The sequence below is a fragment of the Phycodurus eques genome, chromosome 9 (assembly GCF_024500275.1).
Source record: "Phycodurus eques isolate BA_2022a chromosome 9, UOR_Pequ_1.1, whole genome shotgun sequence".
In the NCBI taxonomy this organism is placed as follows: Eukaryota; Metazoa; Chordata; class Actinopteri; order Syngnathiformes; family Syngnathidae; genus Phycodurus; species Phycodurus eques.
In genome coordinates, this window is record NC_084533.1 from 22,673,169 (window position 1) to 22,695,416 (window position 22,248).

The 22,248-nt window shown below is 39.2% G+C and overlaps 1 protein-coding gene across 3 annotated transcripts in view; it reads left to right on the forward strand.

Moving 5' to 3' along the window:
* fgf13a (fibroblast growth factor 13a) overlaps positions 1-20,683 on the forward strand; it is a 101,427-nt gene extending 80,744 nt beyond the window's left edge. For all 3 annotated transcript variants that reach the window (XM_061686212.1, XM_061686214.1, XM_061686213.1), the window contains 3 exons: positions 3,257-3,360; positions 14,744-14,942; positions 18,822-20,683. In XM_061686212.1, coding sequence (XP_061542196.1) covers positions 3,257-3,360; positions 14,744-14,942; positions 18,822-18,958 — 440 coding nt within the window. In that variant the 3' untranslated portion in view covers positions 18,959-20,683. The remainder of the gene's footprint in view (positions 1-3,256; positions 3,361-14,743; positions 14,943-18,821) is intronic.
* Positions 20,684-22,248: the final 1,565 nt, after the last annotated feature.

Here is a 22,248-nt window from a genome sequence, read left to right on the forward strand (position 1 = left end):
CACAGGGTGAACATTTAATTCATTGATTATTTTGCACACATTAGAGGCAGCGTGCGTACCTACCACACTTTTTGAGTATTACTGATGTAAACTCTTAATATAGAATTTAAATAAAAAAAGAAATTCAATTACGTGCATTTTTTTTTGCTATTTGGGGTAGGGCTGGTTCCCTGTCCCTCACAAATAGTGGGGTGTGGGGGGGGGGGGGGTTCAATGCCACCCCCAATTGATTAAAGAAGAGTGTTCCAGTACTTTTGTCGACATAGTGTGTTTTGCAGTTCTGCCGCGAATTCCGTTTTCCTCAAAATTGCACACTCCTGGTCTGGCTGCCCCTCAGGAGCAGTCAGGGCTGTCTTGCTCAAGTACAGTTGTTGGATGTGCAGACAGGTGGACCCGGGAGAGTGGAAGGGCCGGGAGACGGTATCGAAGCTCTTAGCCCGCGAGGAGTTGACAGTTGACAAGCCACTGCAGCTTGTGGGTGTCTGCACTGTTAAGGTGATAAGGGCGAACGTAATGGCCCTTCTAAAAGCTCCAACGGTGCACTTTGCTCAGAGGTGTCCAAAGACAGAGACAATTGTAAGGGCAATCTGTGACCTACAGCTCAACTGTTCTGAGAAGTAGGGACGGACATTGGAACACACAATCTTGATTTTAAAATATCTTTTTTTTAAATTGCATTTTTTTTCCACAATGATATATCTAAATAATGATAGTAATGATGATAATAATAATTAATATTCACTCCATTCATTTTCCACCAGTCTGAGTTGTAGCTATGAAACAACTATTGTATTAAAAAAAACTATTGCAGTAGAAAAACATGTTTCTGGAACCACACTCGAACATGTACATCTTGTTCTGACTTCTGTTGCATCGATGAAAATATTCTTCATCATCTTCCTTTTTGAACATGTAAGTGTGTGTTTCATTGTCTATTGTTTTTATTAATACTATGTTTGGTGTTGTTTTCATGTTTCAGATAAATGTTTAAAACCAATTTTAAAATCCACACAATTATAATCAAAAATTAATTACGCCCACCAGTAGTGACTATGGAAGTATTTTTCGTCAGTGTTAAGTCATTGAGAATCATCAAAACATCAGTCGTAGTTCCACAGGGTTGTGTCCTAAATTCTGTCATGTTCACATTATTTGCATCTGGTAAAAGATATTAAAAAAAATAATCTGTATGAATTTATTATATGTAATATTCCATATGGTTAACTAACTTCTCATTTTTGGCCTTGCAACTATGGTGTGTATAGATAAAGTGGGGAGTTTTCATAGTAAAATAGAATATTTTGTGCAGAATGTTCTCATTCAAAGTGAGGGCCATGTTTCAGGTAAGTAATTCAGTTCAAACAAAGTACTAGTAGTAGTGTGTAAATGTTTAAACAATTTCATACAAAATTTTTATTAGAACTTCATTTTGCCATGCATTTTCTACACCACTTATCCTCACTAGGGTCACAGGTATGCTGGAGCCTATCCCAGCTAACTGCGGGCGAGAGGCAGGGTACACCCTGAACTGGTTGCCAGCCATTCGCACGACACATATAAACAAACAATCATTCACACTCACATTCACACCTACGGGCAATTTAGAGTCTTCAATTAACCTACCGTGCATGTTTTTGGGATGCGGGAGGAAACCGGACTACCTGGAGAAAACCCACGCAGGCAGGGGAGACCATGCAAACTCCACACAGGCAAGGCCAAATTTGAACCCAGGTCCTCAGAACTTTGAGGCAGCTTTACTAATTAAATATTTTTTTTTGTAAAACAAAACAGTTCCATAATAACAGTATTATGAAAGAATACATCTTGACATTTCGTTTAATTCATTTTTTATAGGTAGGCGAAGGATCTGGCTTATTTAATAGCTCAGATAAAACATAGTGCTTAAAAAAATAAGTATTTGATACATGTTATGTTACATAGACCTAACTTCTAAACTATGCTAAACTAATGTGGGTTTGTGCCAAAATAGCAGGCTGGTACAGAGGTTTTACACAGGGAAATAATCAAGTTAGAAGAAAATATAATGTGTACATTTTTGTACAATTCTCTAATAATTTATTGAATGTTTTTTTTTTTTCTCCAATTATTAATATTATTATTTTAAAACAAAATAGAACGTGTGGTCAGATTATTGTATCAGTGTTGAAAGCAGCACCGTTTGGGACTCTGTCCAGATTAGAACAGAGACGTTTCACTGTTTGTTGTCTGCATTAGCAAAGACTATTGGTTGCGTTTTGTTGCCTCTATTCAGCTTGTGGGTTCCCTGCCAGCATTTTATGGAGCACAGACGCTCTTATACAACACAAGGCTGATATTAATTAGTTGTACCTCATTCACCAGCGAGACTGCTGCTGCTGCTGCTGTTGGTTCTCTCAGCCGCATGCTTCACACTCTGCGCGACACAGACCTCGTACACGATGTGTATACGCTTCATTGTCTACAATGTCAAAAGAGGATTCACAGTAATTGTCTTCCTTCTGAACAAGGAACAAGTTGGTAATTATTTTGTGACTGTACGTACAAAACATGACAAAACATGTTTCTATCACTTGAGAGGCACAGTAAATACTGGCATGCATGAAACTGTTGAGTTTTAGTAGCCCAATTTACATAAGCAACGTGTAATAAAGCCTTTAAAGGTGCCTGTAAAGCACAAGTTTTGTTTTGTTTTAGCCTCGGGGCTGTGAAGTGTAATTTGATTTTACACTGCTATTCTAAATCTAAATTGACTGCAGTGATTGCACGGTTGTTGAAATTAGTTTGCTACCTACTTGCTACTAAACTACAAAAGGTTGTTTTATAAATGTGTCAAGACACGCACCATTTATCAATCCATCCATTTTCTCTACCGCTTATACTCACTAGGGTCGCGGGCGTGTTGGAGCCTATCCCAGCAACTAAAATGGATAAAAAACAAACAAACAATCTGTGAGCAGTGAATTTCCTAAAAAGTAACTTTTCTTCACGTTTTTTTGCATTGTTTTTTTTTTTTATACCATCGAGTGACACCTCAACGATTTGGTAGAGGCTCATATTGTAAAAACTTTAGATTTTTGTTCAAACTGCGCAAAGGAAATATAAAATGCTAACTTTTTTAGTGTTGGTTGTTATAGAGCTAATCCAATCTGAATTGTAATCTTAGTCATTGTTTTATTGATGACTTAAAGAAGTCTGTCACAGGCGCTCTATTCGTTTGTGTGTGTGTTTGTGTGTGTGTGTGTGTGTTTCTCTTTAGCCACGTTCAACCTTATTCCGGTGGGTCTACGAGTGGTGGCCATCCAGGGGGTGCAGACCAAACTCTACCTGGCTATGAACAGTGAGGGCTACCTGTACACGTCGGTGAGTGTCTCGCCAAATGTGTGTGTTGACAAATGACTGCATATGTCTCTTATTGAGAGTGATAACGTTGCGTTGAAGGGCTTCTGTTGCTTGGCATCAACCATACTTGCTTTCCGACAGTTTTACAAACTAACATACTGTACGTCACGATTCACGACAGATGGACTTTATTGTGCGTCGGTCTGTCAAATGTCGTCAACTGTTATTAGCACAGCTATACTAATTACATCGGACGTTCTGTGCTCACACTGTGTTGGCGTTGGAGCCTCAAACCACATGTCAGCTGCTGTGTGTCATCATAAACAATTTTAAACAGACCACTCTGGAGTATGGCACATACATTTCAATAGATTTGTCTTTTATGAGGAATTAAATGATTTGCGTTTTACCAATGAATCATAAAAGAAACGGTTAGTATGACTGTTTCAAATCTGATTTATCGTTCATACTGTCTTAATGCAGTGATTCGTAACCACCGTGCCGCCACACGTTACTCTACCGAGAGAGCTCCTTAGGTGTTCCTTGATAAATTACCCAATTTCCCTTTAAAGGTATTTATTTACTACAAACAATATATCTTTCTTCATCTGTTAGCGATGTCTAGTGACAGACAGGACAATTAAATACTCTTCCACTAGAGGGCAGAAGGTACAATTACTGTATTCACCTGTCAGCATGACTAAATAAGAACTAAAAAAAAAAAGAATTCACAGCGACAATTATTAAACAATCCTTCTAAGAAGAGGCTTGATACTTTTATTGCCACTCCCAGCTCACGTTTACTGTCAACCTAAACATAAAACAAAGACAGTTATACTTTGTGTATTTGAAACAACCACCTTCTGCTCAGTTAATGCGAATACACATTGCAAAATGCCATAGATGGACTAATGAATACCATCGATAGTCGCGGTGTTGTAATCATTTCAGCAATAGACTTTTGAACACAAAATCTGCAACAACACATCTAGACAGACAATATAACAATACTCACATGCATATAAACACTGGGGAACAATGTGGGAAAAAAATTCTGTTGAGTTAGATTTTTATGCTGATTAAAAAATAAATTGGCATGCTGATTCCAAAATTGCAGTCATTATGCTGTTTTGTTTTTGAGTTTTCAGAGCTTGTAACTATTACATCTTATTGTTTTATTTATATAGGTGTAGGTTTCCTTTGTTCCACTTTGTTCAAAAACGTGACGCGAAAGAGAAAAACTGAGAGCGGTTTTGGATTCCGCACCCAAAACATTGTTAAAAACAGCTGTCAGACCTAACTCAACAAAAATTGTGTTCCCCAGTGTTGTACTCTTCGAAAAACCAAAATGAATGTTGTTTTTTCAAAAGTCTACTTGAGACAAATCTTGCAACTTTTTGGGTGTTATTGGGGACTTTTGAAGAACCAAAGCCCCTTCCCAGATCAAGTCAGAATTTGAGACGTTCATACAGACTCCAAGTTACTGGCTGATTTTATCTGCCACCTCATCATCAGTAGAAACTAGTGTCTGCAGGTAAACAATGATGGATCCACAGAGAAACCCCAACAAAATCTGTTTTCCTGCATTGGAGGCTAAACGGGGAATTAGCCCTGAATTGCAGGTATCCCTGACTACAGCCCTCGAGTCCCAGGCACAGATCGGTCTGGAGCCTCAAGCAGGATAAAAATATTTGAGTTGACAAAAAGTTGAATGTAGCCAACAGGAGTTAGAGCCTTGTGAATATTATCAGCTCAAAATGCAGCTTCAAATCACAATCCTATCCTAAAGAAGTCTTTGTTAAAAAATTGCAAGTATCTGTTTGTATATGACTTATATATCCTAGTGTAAGCAGCAGGACATTTAAGGACATTAAGGACATTTTTTTTTTATTTCTAGCCACTAAATTTTAACAGGATTTCTTTAGAGATAGTCATAGAAGTAGCTATCAGTTGTTCAGTTAGAACAAATGAAGTAATGTGATTCAGACTTAAAATAACAACATGATTAGTTTGCTGTCAAGTGCCAACCTAGCCTTTATTTATATTTAAATGTGCGACCTCCATGAATAAATCAGTTGCAGGCCACTGAGAAGAGCGTCAGGCTGGCGGGATGTGCACCCAGGGGGTTGCAGACTAGACACAAGTATGCACTTGCCAGACAATCCTCATAGTCAAATTAGTAAAGATTGTTCTGCACGACTAAAGGTCTCACTTGGCAGCGTCAATCTTTATTGAAACAAACAAGCTTGTTTGTTTTCATTCCATTTGCAGGAAATAGTTGCCTTTTGGGCTCCCACACCTCTGACCTTCTCACGCTTGCGTGGAAATGCATTTATACACATTCTACTTCAATTTTGCTTCAAGCAGTCATTCTATTAGAGTCACTTCAATTTAAAAGTTAAATGTTGTACAAGAAAAGCAATTAAAGCCAAGCTACTGCAAAGCATCTGCGAGCTTTTTGACTGTACAGTACTTTTATTAACGTCTTTACGATTGTGAGCAATTGCTTGACAAATTAGCACACCTATGGGGAAAATATCATGGTAATTGCCATAGACTACACAATCTGAAAAACCCCTCCCACACATTTAGACGCTGTATTTATATCTCAGCGCTCCAGGAGTCCATGGCTCCCAGTGAGTGATATTGAATAATGTGTGCTGAGTGTGTCCAAATAAAACAACATATGCAACGTGGTGTAATGTGATTAATGAGTAAGATCTATATTGCGGGCAATGATGTGCAAGATAATTTTTTTTCACAGGGTTTTGATTCTTTTGTTTAATTGTGGAATAGTTTTTAAAAAAATCTATTTTAACTACAGTGCTGCCTTACGATACGAGTGACATGGCTCAGGAATTTTTCAAGATATGACAAGTCATTCGGCTGATCTTTTGCTTTGACTTGCGAGCAAACTTTTGAGATGAGAGTGGTGGCATCAAACTCAACTCACCTCACAACAAGCAGTAAATTGGCAGATAGTGAACAATTATTTTTTTAAAAAAGGCTTCAAGTTGATCATTGCAATTCCCAGTTAAAGTTTACTGTCAAACTAAACATATAACAAAGATAATACAAAGCTTTACCTTATGTCCGCTTGGCTTAATGCTAACAAACAATGCAGCAATGGATATTTGAACACAAATGTAAGACAGACAGCAATACTCATAGGCTTATATTCTTTATCCTCTGCGAAAAAGGACTAATATTACTGCAGCTTGCTTGCGTCACTTACAGTAGTTGTGAAACTCTTCTTCAGTTGTGTCTGCATGACTGTTTTATTCTGCGCCCTGGTGGCCAAGTAGCACACACCAGAAGGAGCTAAAATGAATTAAATATGATGTACAACCTGTTTAATTCTTAATATTCTATTAAATTGTTGTTATTATTATATATGTTCATAAAGTACAATCTTATAGTGCTATTTCGCTTCTTAAATAATACAATGCTTTTTTGGAAGGGGTTGGAACTAATTAATGTCTTTTTCATTAGTTTTGATGAGAAACAATGATTTAAGATGCAAGTGTTTTGGGTTAAGAGTATGGTCACAGAATGAATTAAACTCATATCTTAAGGCACCACTGTTTTAAATTTTGGTAGGAATTGGTCTTCTGGAAAGTGTTTCTATTTGTTTAATGATTTGGTCAAATTAGTTTCCCTTTTTTTCTGTGTGAACTACTGAATGAATTTGTTTAAAAAATATACTTTTGTTCTTGTTTTTGCCTTGTGCTCTTTTTTTTTTTTTTAACCATCAATTGACCTCTCAACAATTTGGTAGAGGCTTATATTTTTAAAACTACTGTGTTGTTTTTTGTTATAACTGTCCAAAGAAATTATTAAATATTTTTGCTTCTGTATTGTTTGTAAAAGGGTTAATACAATCACGAACTTTGCTACGCTGGTGTTCTTATTTATTGATATGTACCGCAACTGTAACTGCTCTCGGCCATTCTTGAAGAGTTTTATCCTACTCGTGGACATTTTTTCAGAGTTCCGCAGGGTTCTGTAGTAAGCCCTATTACTTTATTCTTTATTTCAGACCCAGGGCGGTGTATATCACAGAGTTAAAAAAATATTTAAAAGAGGAAAAAAACCTAATAATAATAACAATAATAAAGTGAAGCGAGCTATTATAATTGCTTATGTTTCCATAGCTGTATGTGCAGTTTTGTCAAAAAAACACACAGCATAGTGACATGTGCATGCAATTCAGGAACACACACAAGCAACGGCAGTCACCTCATCGTGTCAAATACAGAATATGTCTTCTGGTTAAGCTACACTGTAGGTAACATTTTCGGACGTGGAGTATGTAGTGCTGATAATGGCTGTCTTACTTGCAGTGCAGCAGAATATAAAGTGTTCTCTGGAAACCATACATAAACGTAGCCAATGGCTAGTTGGTATTTCTGAAAGACTCCCATTCAACAAATGACCCAATCTGGACTGACAAATAGAGCTGTTCAGATCGGGTCAGGTGCGGCATCTGTTACATCTATTAAAGGAAACACACATAGAGTAGTATGTATAAAAGGAGAGACGCAGCACGTATGCAATTGTACAGTAAATTTACCCAACAAATGAATAATTCATGTGTACAATTGTCTTTTTGTGCATTTCAAATTTGCAAGTCTTGAGTTTTTGCACGACGCATACAGGAGCCTACATTAGGTAAAAAGAGAACAAGCGTGTGAGAGAACATGGGCAGTGAGAGGAAGAGTGCATGTGTGGGTGAGGCAGAATGCACCAGTGAAAATATATTCATCTATCAGCGTCAATGTGTGGGTGAAGAAGCAGCAATTAATATGTATTTCACTACACTACTGTAATCTCTTCCTCCTTCTACTTTGGCAAAAGTAGATGCATGTATAAAAACATTCAAATGCAGCCAATGTAGAAATTCAAGCTGATCAGGCTTAATAAGCTTGAGATCTTTTCGTATTTTTGTTCGATTATGACCTAAGTGGTGCTGAGCGCCCACATATTTCCCCTGATGCTATTAAGTTCTTGTCATATTTCAATTATACTGACTCACTGATGCTCCTGTCTCGTCTGGACCGCGGGAGAAGTTGAGAGTAAAGGCTCTCTAGTTATGAGGTTACGCGGTTAAGCGTTACCTTGAAACATGGCTTACTATTTGATGAGGCCCATTTAAAGACCATGAAGTAATTTTTGAGATTTGTTTCTCAATATATTATACGTTTTAAGGTAATTCCTGAAAACGTGCAAAGAATGGTTTTAAAGAGTTTTCACCATTTCAGGTTTCCTGATTTCTGGGGGGGCATGGCTAAAACAGCACGAGTCTATTTTCACTTTACTGTGACTGAGTCTGGTCCAATAATGGGTCAAAACATTTGTTTGAGTACCAAGTTGTAATTAAGAAGTAGGGAACCAATAAGGAACGATTGTGGTCCTTCTTTTCCCCCTCCATAGCTGTGAAGTCTAATTAGACAGTAGTGCATTTATATTTATATATACTGTTGGGGTGTAACTAATTCCATGTAACAAGATCACATAATTTATAACAAAATTTATATAATTCTAATCCAATCTGAAATTTCCATGTTTACAATTATAGTAATGTTTGAAGAATAGCTACAAAAGCTTTGATTTCTATTTTTTTTTTTTTTTTGCGTATCACTTCCTCCTTCTAAAGCTGACGCTTGTGATTGGCTCTCTCTGGTCATGTGCCATTCTGCTTTCGTCTCAAACATGACATACTTTTCCAAATATGACATCAAAGTGCCACCTTGCGGCGCAATCTATTAGCTCGCCTGGGATTTTGAAAAGGTTAGACTCACAGTTGAACACACAAAAACATTGACGTTTGAACAGTTTCATCTTTATACAGTAATTGTTTTTATTTTTATTTTTTACAGAACTTTCACTTCTCTGGGTTGTCATATGAAGCAATATTCTCTAAATTGTACACATTTGTCATTAGGTCATCTAGTGGTTTTCCACATGCTCTACACGTAATGTGCATGTTAAAACCCAACAGAATTGTGTTGTCCTTACCCACATCACTGTCTGATTATTTTAATTTGCATTTGTTTTATAAAGTTTCCTCCCTTTGGTAAATTGAAATTCCCAACCCTTTTTTATACCCAAAATAAAAATATGGAAATATAGGATTTCATCGAAAGCGTTTTTTTAATGATAAGGTACAATCCCAAACAAAAGTTCATTTGCAATGTTGCCATCTTAAAAACAGCAAAATGTCCGATTAAAATTTGTATGATCTAGTTTTCACAGATTTTGCTTGTGTTGAACTTTGCAGTAGTTTATACAGTCACCTAGTTTTGATGTTTTTGTTCCTAAATGTCATTTTAGATTGTAAAATACTTTTGTGCTTTAACTTCCCCCTTCCTTTTACATTCAAAGAGAAACGTCTGCCCTTCTTCTACACAGTGAAACATCATCCCTGTATTGATTTTTAAATGCATAACTACAACATCCAGACTTAATTCCAAAGCAAAAAGTAAACAATTGTGCTTGAGTAGTCTGGCCTTGTGTTTCCATCCTGTTAAATATGTACTTTGCTCACATCCACCCCTTTTCAACTATGCAAGTTCAATACTTTCAGTAAATAACCATTGCTGTCATGTTCCACTCCACTGAGCTGCGTCATTTATGCGTGTGTTGGCCTCAATGTGTATTTCGGTTGTGTGGGTATATTTTAAGGTTTCATTCTAATCCATTACACACCAGACAGGGAATTAGAAAAACAGACATAGCAAAGTTTATCTTTCGTTGTTTGTCTAGAATTGCGCACAGTGATGATTCCAATGGTGTGATTGGTGTCATTTTATCGTGGATGTGGCAGCTAAATGCACCTGGGGCGTCGCTCGGCATCGATTTGGCTCATGTTGTGAAAGAAAAGCCACGCAGCCGTTATCTCCACCGAGGAGATTAAATCCATTATGCAAGTATTTCTCCTGCTGCTGATTGGATCAGGAAAACATTACTGCGCAATGATTATTCACCTGAAGCCAACATAACGCAATCTTAGAGTGGATTCTAATTGATAGTTTTCTTGACAGGACCACAGAATCAGTTGCCTGCTAAATGCTAATTGCATGTTAGAGCAGAGCTGGCAATGCAAAAGAAACAGAACCTGATATGAGTCATACTGTAAGTCTGCATTGGTGCGCCTGCTGTGTTCAAAAAGATTTAAGCGTTGAAGAAATGCCGCTGGGTGTTGAGGACAAGAAACAAGCGCAGAGGTGGGGGAAAAGCTGCTGCAACCACCAATAACAATGACACTATAACAAGTAGAGCGGCTCAGGATGCAAGTGGACTACAATGAACTATTCTATTAACGGGAAAAAAAACACACTTTAAAATGCCACAAGATGGTGCCAAAGCCCTGGCTAATTGGAAAATAGAAATTGGTGTCAAGGAAGTCAGGTTCACAACATCACAACATCTGAGCAATTTGACTTGCAAAAGTCGAATTGCTCAGATGTTGTGATGTTGTGAACCTGACTTCCTTGACCTATTAACCAATTTTTTGGAGGGAAGCTAGTTAAGTTAAGTTATTTGCTGAAAAATTCCTCTATTCATCATTTTGGTGTTGCGGCTGCTTGTGCTGCTTGTCAGACGTCAACACTGTTCTCTAACGCTATATTCTTTGTGTCGTGTGTATTGTGGGAGGAACTCGACTCAACTTACTTGGCAGCGAGTGAACAATTTTTCAAAAACCAGGATTCTCACACCCATTTGAGTTTTACTGTCAAATTAAACATAAAACCTCGATAATTACATTTTGTCTATTTAAAACAACCACGTAACTTTGCCTGTATTTTGCTGGATTAATGCTAGCACAACGGGAGACTCCATAGATGGACTAACGAATAGACTCGGTGTTGCGGTGTTATAGCCCTTCAAGCAACAGATGTTTGAACACAAATGGGGGAGCAGCACATGTAGACAGATAACATAACAATACTCACAGGCATATATTCTTTATCCTCTGCAAAGAATGATTGACATTTTCCATGCGGCTTATCTACGTCATAGATAAAGTCTGGACTCGATGTAAGTTCATCAGCATTTCATCATTTGGCTCAGGCCCTGCAATACTTTTTATTTAAGCGTCGAGTTGGTGTAATGGGCTCATTAAAAGTCCATCCCAACACAACAGGCAAATTTGGGAGGGAGGCAGGGAAAGCACTTGGCTGATATTATTTCAATGGATATACTGTCTTACTTTAAATAATGTGCCCTCGCTCCATCTGGCACAGATGTTAGTGAGAATGTTTTTTCCTCGACTGGCAGACTGGTGTCAGCGAACAAAAGACAATGGAAGGAGACGCTGCTGGCTTCTGTTCAAAAGAATCTCAATGTTCCTGTCAATCAGGGTCCATCTCAGAATAGAAATGGGGATTCCCCCCACCATTTTGGGCCCGCCTCGTGTCAGTCGGAGCAAATGGTGTCGCCCTTCGAGCTGGCCCAACAAGGCGCAACAACTCGCCAGCAGCCTGTCTTGGCACCAATAGGGCCTGGATATGGATCTGTTTATCAGCAGGCGCCTTTTTTTTTTCTTTTTTTTTCGCTACACTGAATGGAAGCAGCCAATTGCACATAAGCCAATTACTAGAGGTAGAGCGCTGCTCTTGCCTCGAGAGCTGAGCAGCATTTTGCGTTGCTTCTAACGTCCGTTTGTGCGCGAGCGAGATGGATGATGCCGAACATCTCGAAGAGCGGCGACGCTTGCCGTAAATTTGAATGGAGTCAGAAATAAAAATAGGAAGGTCAGCGTTATTGACAGGCAATATAACGTTGACCCTTTACCCAAACAAATCTGTTTGATACAAAGCAGAGACTGGTCCTGCATCACTAATACCGTTACTGATACTACTAATACTGAAAAGGAAAAATAAGTAATCAAGTTGTCATTTGGGCGGCATAGTTGACGACTGGTTAGCACATCTGCCTCACAGTTCTGAGGACCTGGGTTCAAACCCCGGTCCCGCCTGTGTGGAGTTTGCATGTTCTCCCCGTGCCTGTGTGGGTTTTCTCCGGGCACTCCGGTTTCCTCCCACATCCCAAAAAAACATGCATTAATTGAAGACTGTATATTACCTGTAGGTTTGAATGTGAGTGCGAATGGTTGTTTGTTTCTATGTGCCCTGCGATTGGCTGTCGACCAGTTCAATGTGTACCCCGCCTTTCGCCCAAAGATGGCTGGGATAGGCTCCAGCACCCCTGCGACCCTAGTGAGGATAAGCGGAACGGAAGAATGAATGAATGAAAGTTGTCATTTGAAATTGTCACCTTTCTATTGACTTCTCTCTATTTTAAACAGAAAACCCTGAAGTACTTGATCAATTTACATTTTTTCGCGCTTTTTGCCATACAAAATGATGGAACTATAAATACAATGCAAGCTCTGTTTCCAAATGTAATTAATTCCATGACTCTTCACAAACTGAAACAACATTCACAAACCGAGGTAATGCAGAATGTAGATTTATTTACGTAATGTTTATTGTTGGGTGGTTCAAAATAAACATTGCACAGCATAAAAATAAGTGAAAACACACTTTTATTATGAAGAAATAATGGTGTCTTTGTTAGTAAATCACTTTTAAACATCTTAGCCTTTTCTGTTGCTGTTCAAATTCATGAATGTTCATACTCACTCTATATGGCGAATTCTATACTATCCTTGCCTGTAAATTATGAAGCAGATTGTTTTTGTGAGTGTACTACCACTGGTGCTGAAGCTTGGCAATGCTAACACAGTGAATGCATCAGTCAAAAAAAAAATTTGTGTTGTTGCTGCAAGGTACTGTTGAGGTGGATTTTGGCGAGCGCCATACTGCGCAAAAGTGTTTCTCCTGTCTGTCTGTCTGTCTGTCTGTCTTCCACTTCGTATTCCAAACAATTTTAATATTTGCTACATTTTTGTAACTTGTCGCGATTAGATTGTGTTTTCCTCAAACTTGGCTCTTTAAAGTATTTTACTGATCCTCAAGCAGGCACATTGTTTCTTGGCAAAAGGCGATTTTGTCTTGTGTTTGTTGTAATATAATTAGGTCTTGTGTGTTTTCATTTTATACGTGTATTTTATAGCACTAATTATATATTTATAGACATCTGAGCAGAGGCGTAATTAATAATTTGGGGCCCAAAGCAAACCCAGTCATGTAACTAGGTTTTTTTTTTTTAATCCTCAAATCCTGTACTTCAGTTCAATTTCGGCCACTTTGTCCTCCTTTTGAAATCTGTTACAATTATGTGACATCTGAAGCTCCTAGGTACATAACTGTTTTTATGTCGTCGTCCCCCATCCAGTGAATAAGTGTCATCGAAGATTGGGAATATTAATGTTTATCATCAACTAGAAAGTGTGATTTGGAGAAAATTTCTTGAGCTAGATAAAGTACTTGAAATCCTAATTGTCTAAAAACTGAATCATCGCAACGCTTTTACTGTAATTGATAAGAACATTAATCACCATTTAATATAGTCTACCATTCCGCCCACTTCATTAATATTACTCACAGCTTTGTGATAAAGTGTCACTCGTGTCACTCTCCACTTCATCTCTACTGCATCCTCTTCAGCTAACACTGACTGCGGTGTTATAATAGTGCATGGCTCTTGCTGTTCTCAGTTATGTCCATTCGTTGTTTTTTTTTTTTTTTTTGTTAGTAGTTTCTGATCGCTTTCTCCTATTCTCTGCTTCACTGGGATAACTCAGTTTCATACTCTCAACTGTGCTAGCAAGTTTTTTTTGCAGCTGTCTTCCTGAATCAAGTCTGCACATGCGCAATAAGAAGATGGAGTAGTCCATTACGTGAAAATGGAAGGAGGGACAATCGAAACGATTAAGCATGTGTTTTTAGCATGTGAATTTTAATTAAAATGATTATAATTGCTTGAAGAAAACCTTAATCGGTTTTTGAGACTTTTGCAGGCCCCTGGAAATATCAGAAACCACATTTAGAATTTTTATTTTGAGTTGAGGATTTTTTGTCTTTTTAATCCAGGAAGTGCATATTTTATACAAAATGCTAATCTCAACCTGTAATTACATATCTAATGTTTGGTTTTAGACGAACAAAGACATGGAAATCTCGTACAAAGCGAAATTACCCAGTCCTGCAAAATCTAAAATTCAGTAGGCCTGAATCATAATGAAGTAGCCATGCATAATTAACAGCTCAGAGCAATATGGGTATACGGTCATTATCTCTCTCTTTTATTAATGCTCATCTGTATCTGTCATTTGTCTTATCTGTACTATAGAGATTCAAAAGGGCCAATAGCTTTAATGCAAATGTGCATGTCTATTTTATGATGTAGCAGAGTTCAATGCACTCTCAATTGATTGCTTTTTAGCTGTATGTGCTTAGACAGGCTGTAAAAATTGTTCCGCTTTTCCTCCCTCCAGGAACACTTCACGCCGGAATGCAAATTCAAGGAGTCGGTGTTCGAGAACTACTACGTGACATACTCCTCCATGATCTACCGCCAGCAGCAGTCAGGCAGGGGCTGGTACCTTGGTCTGAACAAGGAGGGAGAAATCATGAAGGGCAACCATGTCAAGAAGAACAAGCCGGCAGCCCATTTCCTTCCTAAACCTCTAAAAGGTAAGAAAATCTAAGAATGTCTTGTCTGCCGTCTTGTGTAATATCATGATCAATCACGTTCGATTCTCAAGCTATCAATCAAACTAAGTACATACAATACGTTTTACATTATAAATCACACAAAACGTTTTGTACTTTTCATGGGGGATAGGAAGCAAACCCTACCGCGAATAGCAAAAATCTGCGAATAATTGATGCTAATTGATGATAATTGGTTTATAATTTCCTATAGCTGCCACAAGATATTGGCAATACACTACTTTTTTCAGTATGAAACTTCTCAACTCACTTCAACATAGTTCCTTGGCACTAAAATCCCACAAGATGGTGGCAAAGCTCTAGTTTTGTCTAAATGAAGCTCCTCAACTCCGTTACACATAGTTCCTTGCCACCAAGATGCCATAAGATGCCAGCAAATCAGAAAAGCAATACTTCTGTGTTTTGGCCTGAGCACAAAACATCTGTAAATGCTAAACCGGTAATATGCATGGGTTTCCTGTACTGTATCATGTTCACAAAAGGACATTTGTACGGCAAAATAAGCGCCACTGCTCCTTTTATGTTGTCATAAAAGGTCCTGCCGCAACACACTTCACAAACCTGGTGCTACATTTAAAACATTGTTTCACAATAGAATATTATTACAAATTCAATGCAGTGTCAAATCATCAAATAACAGGTTAATATTCTATGAAGTCATCCCAGTCGTAATATGAGTTATGAACTATGGTTAGAGAGGGAAACAGGCCTCTAACCTTAAAAGAAAATGTGGTGGTTGATTTATGGTCCCTGGTTTATTTATGCCCTGAATAAAGAGAGAGAACGATGTATGGTCCATCATAAAAACATTTACACCTTATGTGTAAACATTATGTGACGACCTTTTGACAAAAGAGCAAACATTTTCTGGTTTTATTGGGTTAGGTCAATCAATCAGTGGGTTATAAATCAACCATCACATCCCTTTCTGACGTAAGCAGGCCTGTTACCCTCTCTGTAGGTGTTTTGAGGTTAAATTATAGTCGTGATACGGCTTCTTCGTCTGTGGGCTTTGTCGAATCTCTTCTGGTTGGCCTCATTAGGAATCCATGCGTGTGCCCCTTGAGACCGCTGTAATAGCCTTTCGCTTTCATTTAACCGGCCATCCAGGGGGTCTCACATTCACTTAAGGATCCATAGCCACAGAATGATTGTCTTGCTTTATGCTGAGAAAGGACGACGTGAGGAAAAGAACACACTGAGGTGAGATGAATGCATGGAAGTGGGAAAAGGGCCATTACCTGCCTTTTCATGCATTTTGTCAAAGAGCAAATTCTGAATCTTCAGGAAAAAGAAAGTGTATCTTTATCAGTACAACTAATATTTCTTATACTGTTGCTGTAATAAGAATTAAGTCCTGATACTTCATGTACTGACTGTAGTTTGTGGAAAGCTTAGCGGGTGAAACAAGCACAAAGGAATAAAAGTGAATTTGTTGTATGGGTTGATAAAGATTCAGTGGCCATGCTGTTTCAGGGCACCAATTAATTAAGAAAAGTCGGTGGCAGCATCCCTTCGAGCTATTACTCTCCTCCTCCTCTTGTTTTTCTTCTTCTGGTTCCACTTATTTGAGACTCAAGTCTGGATGATGCAAGTGCAGCTGCTATTATTTCATCTTTTTTTTCCCCTCAGAACAATCATGTTGCAGGTCTTCATCAGAATGGCCACTCGCTGGACAATACATGAAGTAAACCGGCAAAATCTAATGAGATTCAATGCAGGAGCTGTGTCAAACTAAGATAAAAATGATCATAAAATGATGTTTGTTATTGTTATTTGCAGTGGTGTAGAACAACAGTGAATCATATTTAGAGTTGCTTCTAATATTTGGCCCCTCGCATGCAGCTTAATAAGTTGCTGAAATATTTAAGATGGTGGTCAACAAAAGGTTGACAATCCTTACATATTGTTCATGCTTTTGAAATAAATAGAAAGAACCATTGGTGTTTGAGTGGTGAGGTCAGTTGCCACCATTTTATCCCTGTATTGTAATGAGACAATGCATAGTACAGACTACAGTGAAATGCATACTTTGGCTGATGTGTTTACAGTGTTGTCAGGATCACTGCTCTAACCCAAAAATGCTGGGCTCAGTGAAGTGTGCGAAGGAACGCGTCTGCTGTTTCCGCCGTGGCCTCCCTTCGGGATGAACATCGAATAGCATTCTAGGCAGAAGGATGTTGACAACATCCTGAAACCAAATACTGCGGACCTTCGATTACAGCGATTCTGTCTCAAAGTGGCTGCTGAGAAGCAAATTGGGCGAATGCTGCACACACAGCAGAGGCAAAGCACATGCAAATGCGGAATTTATAATGCGAGGCTGTGAATACAGGATTTGTTTTTAAGTGCAGCACCAACTTGATCCGCTGTGACGTCTTGATTCAGCACTTTGCAGCAAGTCAGCCCCGTGCAGGACCCTTTCTGAGCTCATCGCTTTGGTTTCCACACAGACATTATGATTCACGCTATGAATCATAGGAGCTTGTAGTAAGTACAAGCTCCTATGACAAGCTCCTAAGTATCTTAAAAAAATGTGTTGTAAGATTATTCTTTAACTGTCCCAGTGGGCACGTGTTTGATTGTATCGCTGTTTTCTTTTGTACGTTATCATCCAACTCCCAACCAAAACTCCTCGTTAAGGTTGGGAGTTAATGGTAGGGTACGGTTTTAGGGTCCGAGGGGTTGGATTAGGGTTTAGATAGGGTTTAGGTTAGTGTTACTGTTAAGAGTAGGGGCTTAGGGTTTAATTTAGATTTTAAGATTAATTCAGGTTGGTTATTTGTTAGACTAGGCTTTTGGTTGGGTTAAAATTTTAGGGTTAAGGTTTAGACTTTGGGTTTAGGTTAGGGATTTGGATTCGAGTTTAAAGGGGACATATTTTGCCCAACCAACTTTTTCTAGTACTTGGGATGTAATATTGACTCTGTGGTGCCTCAGTAAACGTGAAATTAAAATCTTCCACGCATTCCTGAGTTCCAGACGTTTTTCTGCCGAGAGGCCCGAAATCAGGTCATTCATCTTTCTCGAGCTTAACTACATCACTAGCAATGATCTCCGCCTACCTCTCCGCTCCCGAGCCAGCGCTGTCAGCATAACAAACACGTGTGCTCTTACAAGTGGGTCTTCTACATAGAGGCAACCAATCAGTGGAAAGGGGGCGGGCTTAGCCAAATTTGGACAAAGCCTATACAAAACTGGGTCAAACAGCAGTAGGTGTCAGAGGGGCCTTTTCTGGACACTCGTATGACAAAACCAAGGTGTTTTTTTAAATGAAATTTACACTTTTATCCTAAGTCCCTGTTAGAGAATTACTCTATGGAGATGGAAATAGCCAAGGGTTAGGGTAGTGGGGTGGTTGGTTTGGGTAATCAATCAATCAAAAGCTTAGCTTTAGTTTCAGGGGTAGGATTAGGGTGTAGTTTAGGGGAAACAATATTTCCTATTAGGGGATGGGACAGTTCAGTTAACTGCGTTTTATGGGCCAAGTAAACAACGTACACTACTTGTGTCACAGTTAGATTAAGCAAGATGGTGCTTCTTAAAATTTTCATCTGTTTGAAGCAGGATGCAGTTACAACTGTGAGTGGGTGAACGCGTTACAGGCGTGCTCACACACACACGGCATCGATGCAAAATGAATTACAGAAAACGAAAACCGCGGCGGTCCAAGAGCGTATTGTCAGTGCAGAGCATAGCAAAACTCTGTTTTACCGAGTATCATTCAATTTCTAATCTCTGCTTTCAGTACCATTTCTTACTTAGTTCGTGCGACAACACACCAGAGTGGTGACTCCTGGAATTGTTTTTGAATCCACCGTTCTCTCCTCCTTTCCACAGTGGCGATGTACAGAGAGCCATCCCTCCACGACCTAACGGAATTCTCCCGCTCCGGTAGTGGCACACCCACCAAGAGTCGGAGTGCCTCTGCAATGCTGAACGGCGGCAAAGCTGTGAGCCAGAACGAGTCGACGTAGCGCCGCCTGCCAGAGTCAATCCTTGAAACCTTACCTCCAACAGAGCGTGAATCCAAGCAGACCCTTTCTTCAATCAGCAGTTCAGCGCTTGCTGCAACGTACCACACATTAACACCTAGAAAACATCAATAACTATAATTAAAACACTTCGGCGCATTTATCATGACTTCCAACAACGGCATTAATAGCAAGACATGTCACGGCACATTAACCATCCTAGACACAAAATGTAGTCTTATTTATTTACTATTTACTCACCAGTTAGCTCATCTATTTATTGATGATTTTTCTTATTTTCTTGTGCACACAAACATTTCTGAGCTCATGTAGAGAACGAGCACTTGTGCGTCCATCAGGCAGGGACAGGAGGTGAGTGGACATTCAGGACAACCAGGTGTGGGTCTTGGAGGCAAGCCCTGATCTCTGTCTCATCCATGCTTCTGTGAATACAAAGCCTATAAACTCCCTGGCGTGGCCCGACCCGGTTCTGCTGGTGACCCGAGGCCCCGGCCAGACAGTAGCTCTCCTTGCGTCCCAGTGCACATGCTCAGAGACTGAGCTCTCTAGCATGGGGAAAACCAAGCCGACGCTAATCGGACCTGACATGTGAGGTCCGAGCGTGGAGGCTCTTTTCCCTTTTTAAGAGACGCCACAGCTGCCCTTCTTTCTGCTAATTTCACAATTAGCCAAGAACGTTTCATTTCTTTTATCGACTGGTTTTCATTTGTCCCCTCTTGTTGTCCCACCCTCAACATTGTTCAGTATTTTGGTCGCACAGTTGAAAGGGGTTCCAGCAAACCAAAGACTGAACAAAAGAGTGTCCCTTTAAGTCGAAGATGCCAGTATGAAGGCAAAGCTGGATTTTATTTTTTTCCCCCTCTCCAATGTACATTTATTTTGGACTAGCGCAAACATGGCTAGAGGAAATGATGATGTCAGCCACACTGGAGTGTTCGATGTTTTTTGTTTTCCTTTTTGAGAGGATCCGCTTGACGGCCGAGGTACGACGCGACTATTCGGTGTCCCCCCCGTTCCCTTCTTGTTCTGTCACAATGTCTGTCTCTTGTCCTTGTGGTTTGTTTCTTCCGTGCTCGTGTCATAACTCCACCTCGTCATTCTTTTTGGTCAATTTCTTCTGACAGACCATAGAAATATGGCTGTCCAGGATGCTCGTTATATGTTTGAGTAACTTGTTGTGGTGATGATTTTTTTCTATCTATCTTTAAAACAAATCAAAAAAGAATACTGTGCACTTTTAGGTGTCTTTAACATTTTATAGGGATGTCATATTTGTAAAAGTATATTTAAAAAAAAAATGGGTGGGGCGGGCTTCATAAATTGACATCTTCCCTCTCTTGCATAGGGCATGTACAACACAAAGATATACAAAAAAAGGACCCTTTTTTGTGTCCGTTGACGCTACATATTACTTCTTTCTGGTACATGCTTTTTGCAGGACTTCTTGTTCTTGGTTCCCTCGAGAGGTGGTTTGTATTAGGTGAATCTATCTGTTGCATGGGAGAACGCAGGGGACTTGTGGTCTAGAGCTGCATGATGTAGGCTGTATGTAATTACCCCATGTTGGATCATATGTTCCAAGCTACCAGGATAAACTCAAACAACATTATGCAGGCAGATGTCCAGGCTGCCTGATGACTTCCAGTTGTTTATTATTTGTTGTATACACAAAAAATGCACTGAATAAAAGGTTTATATTAAGATATACTTTTAAAATGTGTCACAATTTCTTATTTGGTTCTCTTTGCTTACCTTTTCGCCTTTTCCAAATTACACTGCCTTTATTGCACCTTCCAACCATAAATGTGATATCAGAGGGTAATTCTTTTGCATTGGAGAAGCTGTAACCGAAACTCTTCCTGGAAACTATTCGACAGTAGGGGTTTTGTAGTCAACGCTAAGGTGATAATGGTCGAGTTGACTTCGACTAATCGATGACACCATCAATATGTTTTGGGGGGATTTTTCAGCCGTCAACTTGCTGTGCGCAACACAAGACGGATGCTCACTCACTCCCCAGCCATCCTCGGTTGCACAGGCCCCACCTCCTTACATCCAATCACACTCAGGCGCTCGCTCCTCCAATCACATTCAGATACATTCACGGACTCGCATATGGTTGGAACTTGCAAAACTCTAGCCCCAGTTCACGTAGTTGCTACTTTTTGTTTTCTTATTCCACAAGAAGGAGCTGCCCCAACAAGGAGTGTTAAAAGAAGAACGTGGGAACAAAAGAAGAATGCAGGTATACACCGAAGGTTATGTGACATATGTTGACTCCCATTTAAAGCTGTAAGACTCCAATGTCACCATACCCTACACATTGTCACTTGCTAAAGCTTTTTATGATGGCAACCGTGTGACCCTTGAAAAGATTATTATTAAATTAATTCAAACTTTTTCCCAAAGCCAAGTCAGAGCTTGACCTTGTGTTCTGTACTGTTATACGCAAGCTAGCTTTCCAATGTATTACAATAACATCTCCAAGCAACAGCATTTCTCACTGTCTAGTATTATAATTAGGAGAATAACACTTGAGTGCTACTTAAAAGTATATTTTAAAAGCGAAGAGGAAGGATACAATGCAAGGTGGCAATTGGGTGACTCGTCATCTCTAACACGAGGCGAGAACTGCAAAGGAGGTCAAGTTTTGGTAATAAGGTCACCTCGTTCTGTCTGTCGTCACGGAGAATAGCACTTTCGCTAATTGGGGGTTTTGTTCATGATGAGTCTCCTCGGGTGGACGGCCACTCTAAATGTCAGCCATGATGAGGGTGAAGGATGTCAAAATGAGATGCAATAAGTAGGGGTGTAGGAAAAGTGCAAAGAGAATCAACTGAAAAATACAGAGGGCTTTTTGACATCTTTAAAAAAAAAAACGCACGAAAAAGGCATCACATACAGTATCTGCCTGTCAACAATATATTAATGTTTAATAGGACATTTTAAAAGCTTTGCAGTGTATTCCTAAAATTCAACTAGTAATGAAAATTGTCCAAAAAAATAAGTCTCATGATTTTGGCATTTAGCAAATAGAAATCATTTTGGTAATCCTAATTGCGCTAAAACAGGGAAGGTTTAGTCTGATTTCATGTCAGACAGTGAGGGAAAAAGTGCTTGTGTCTTTTTATATAGTGTATGCACACTTCTGGCTTCAACTGTATTTACATTTGTTACAGCAGTGTAGTGGTTAGGACAAAATATACTCAGGCTTCCTCCCACATTCCGAAATCCTAAATTATCCATAGGTGTGGATGTGATTGTGGATGGTT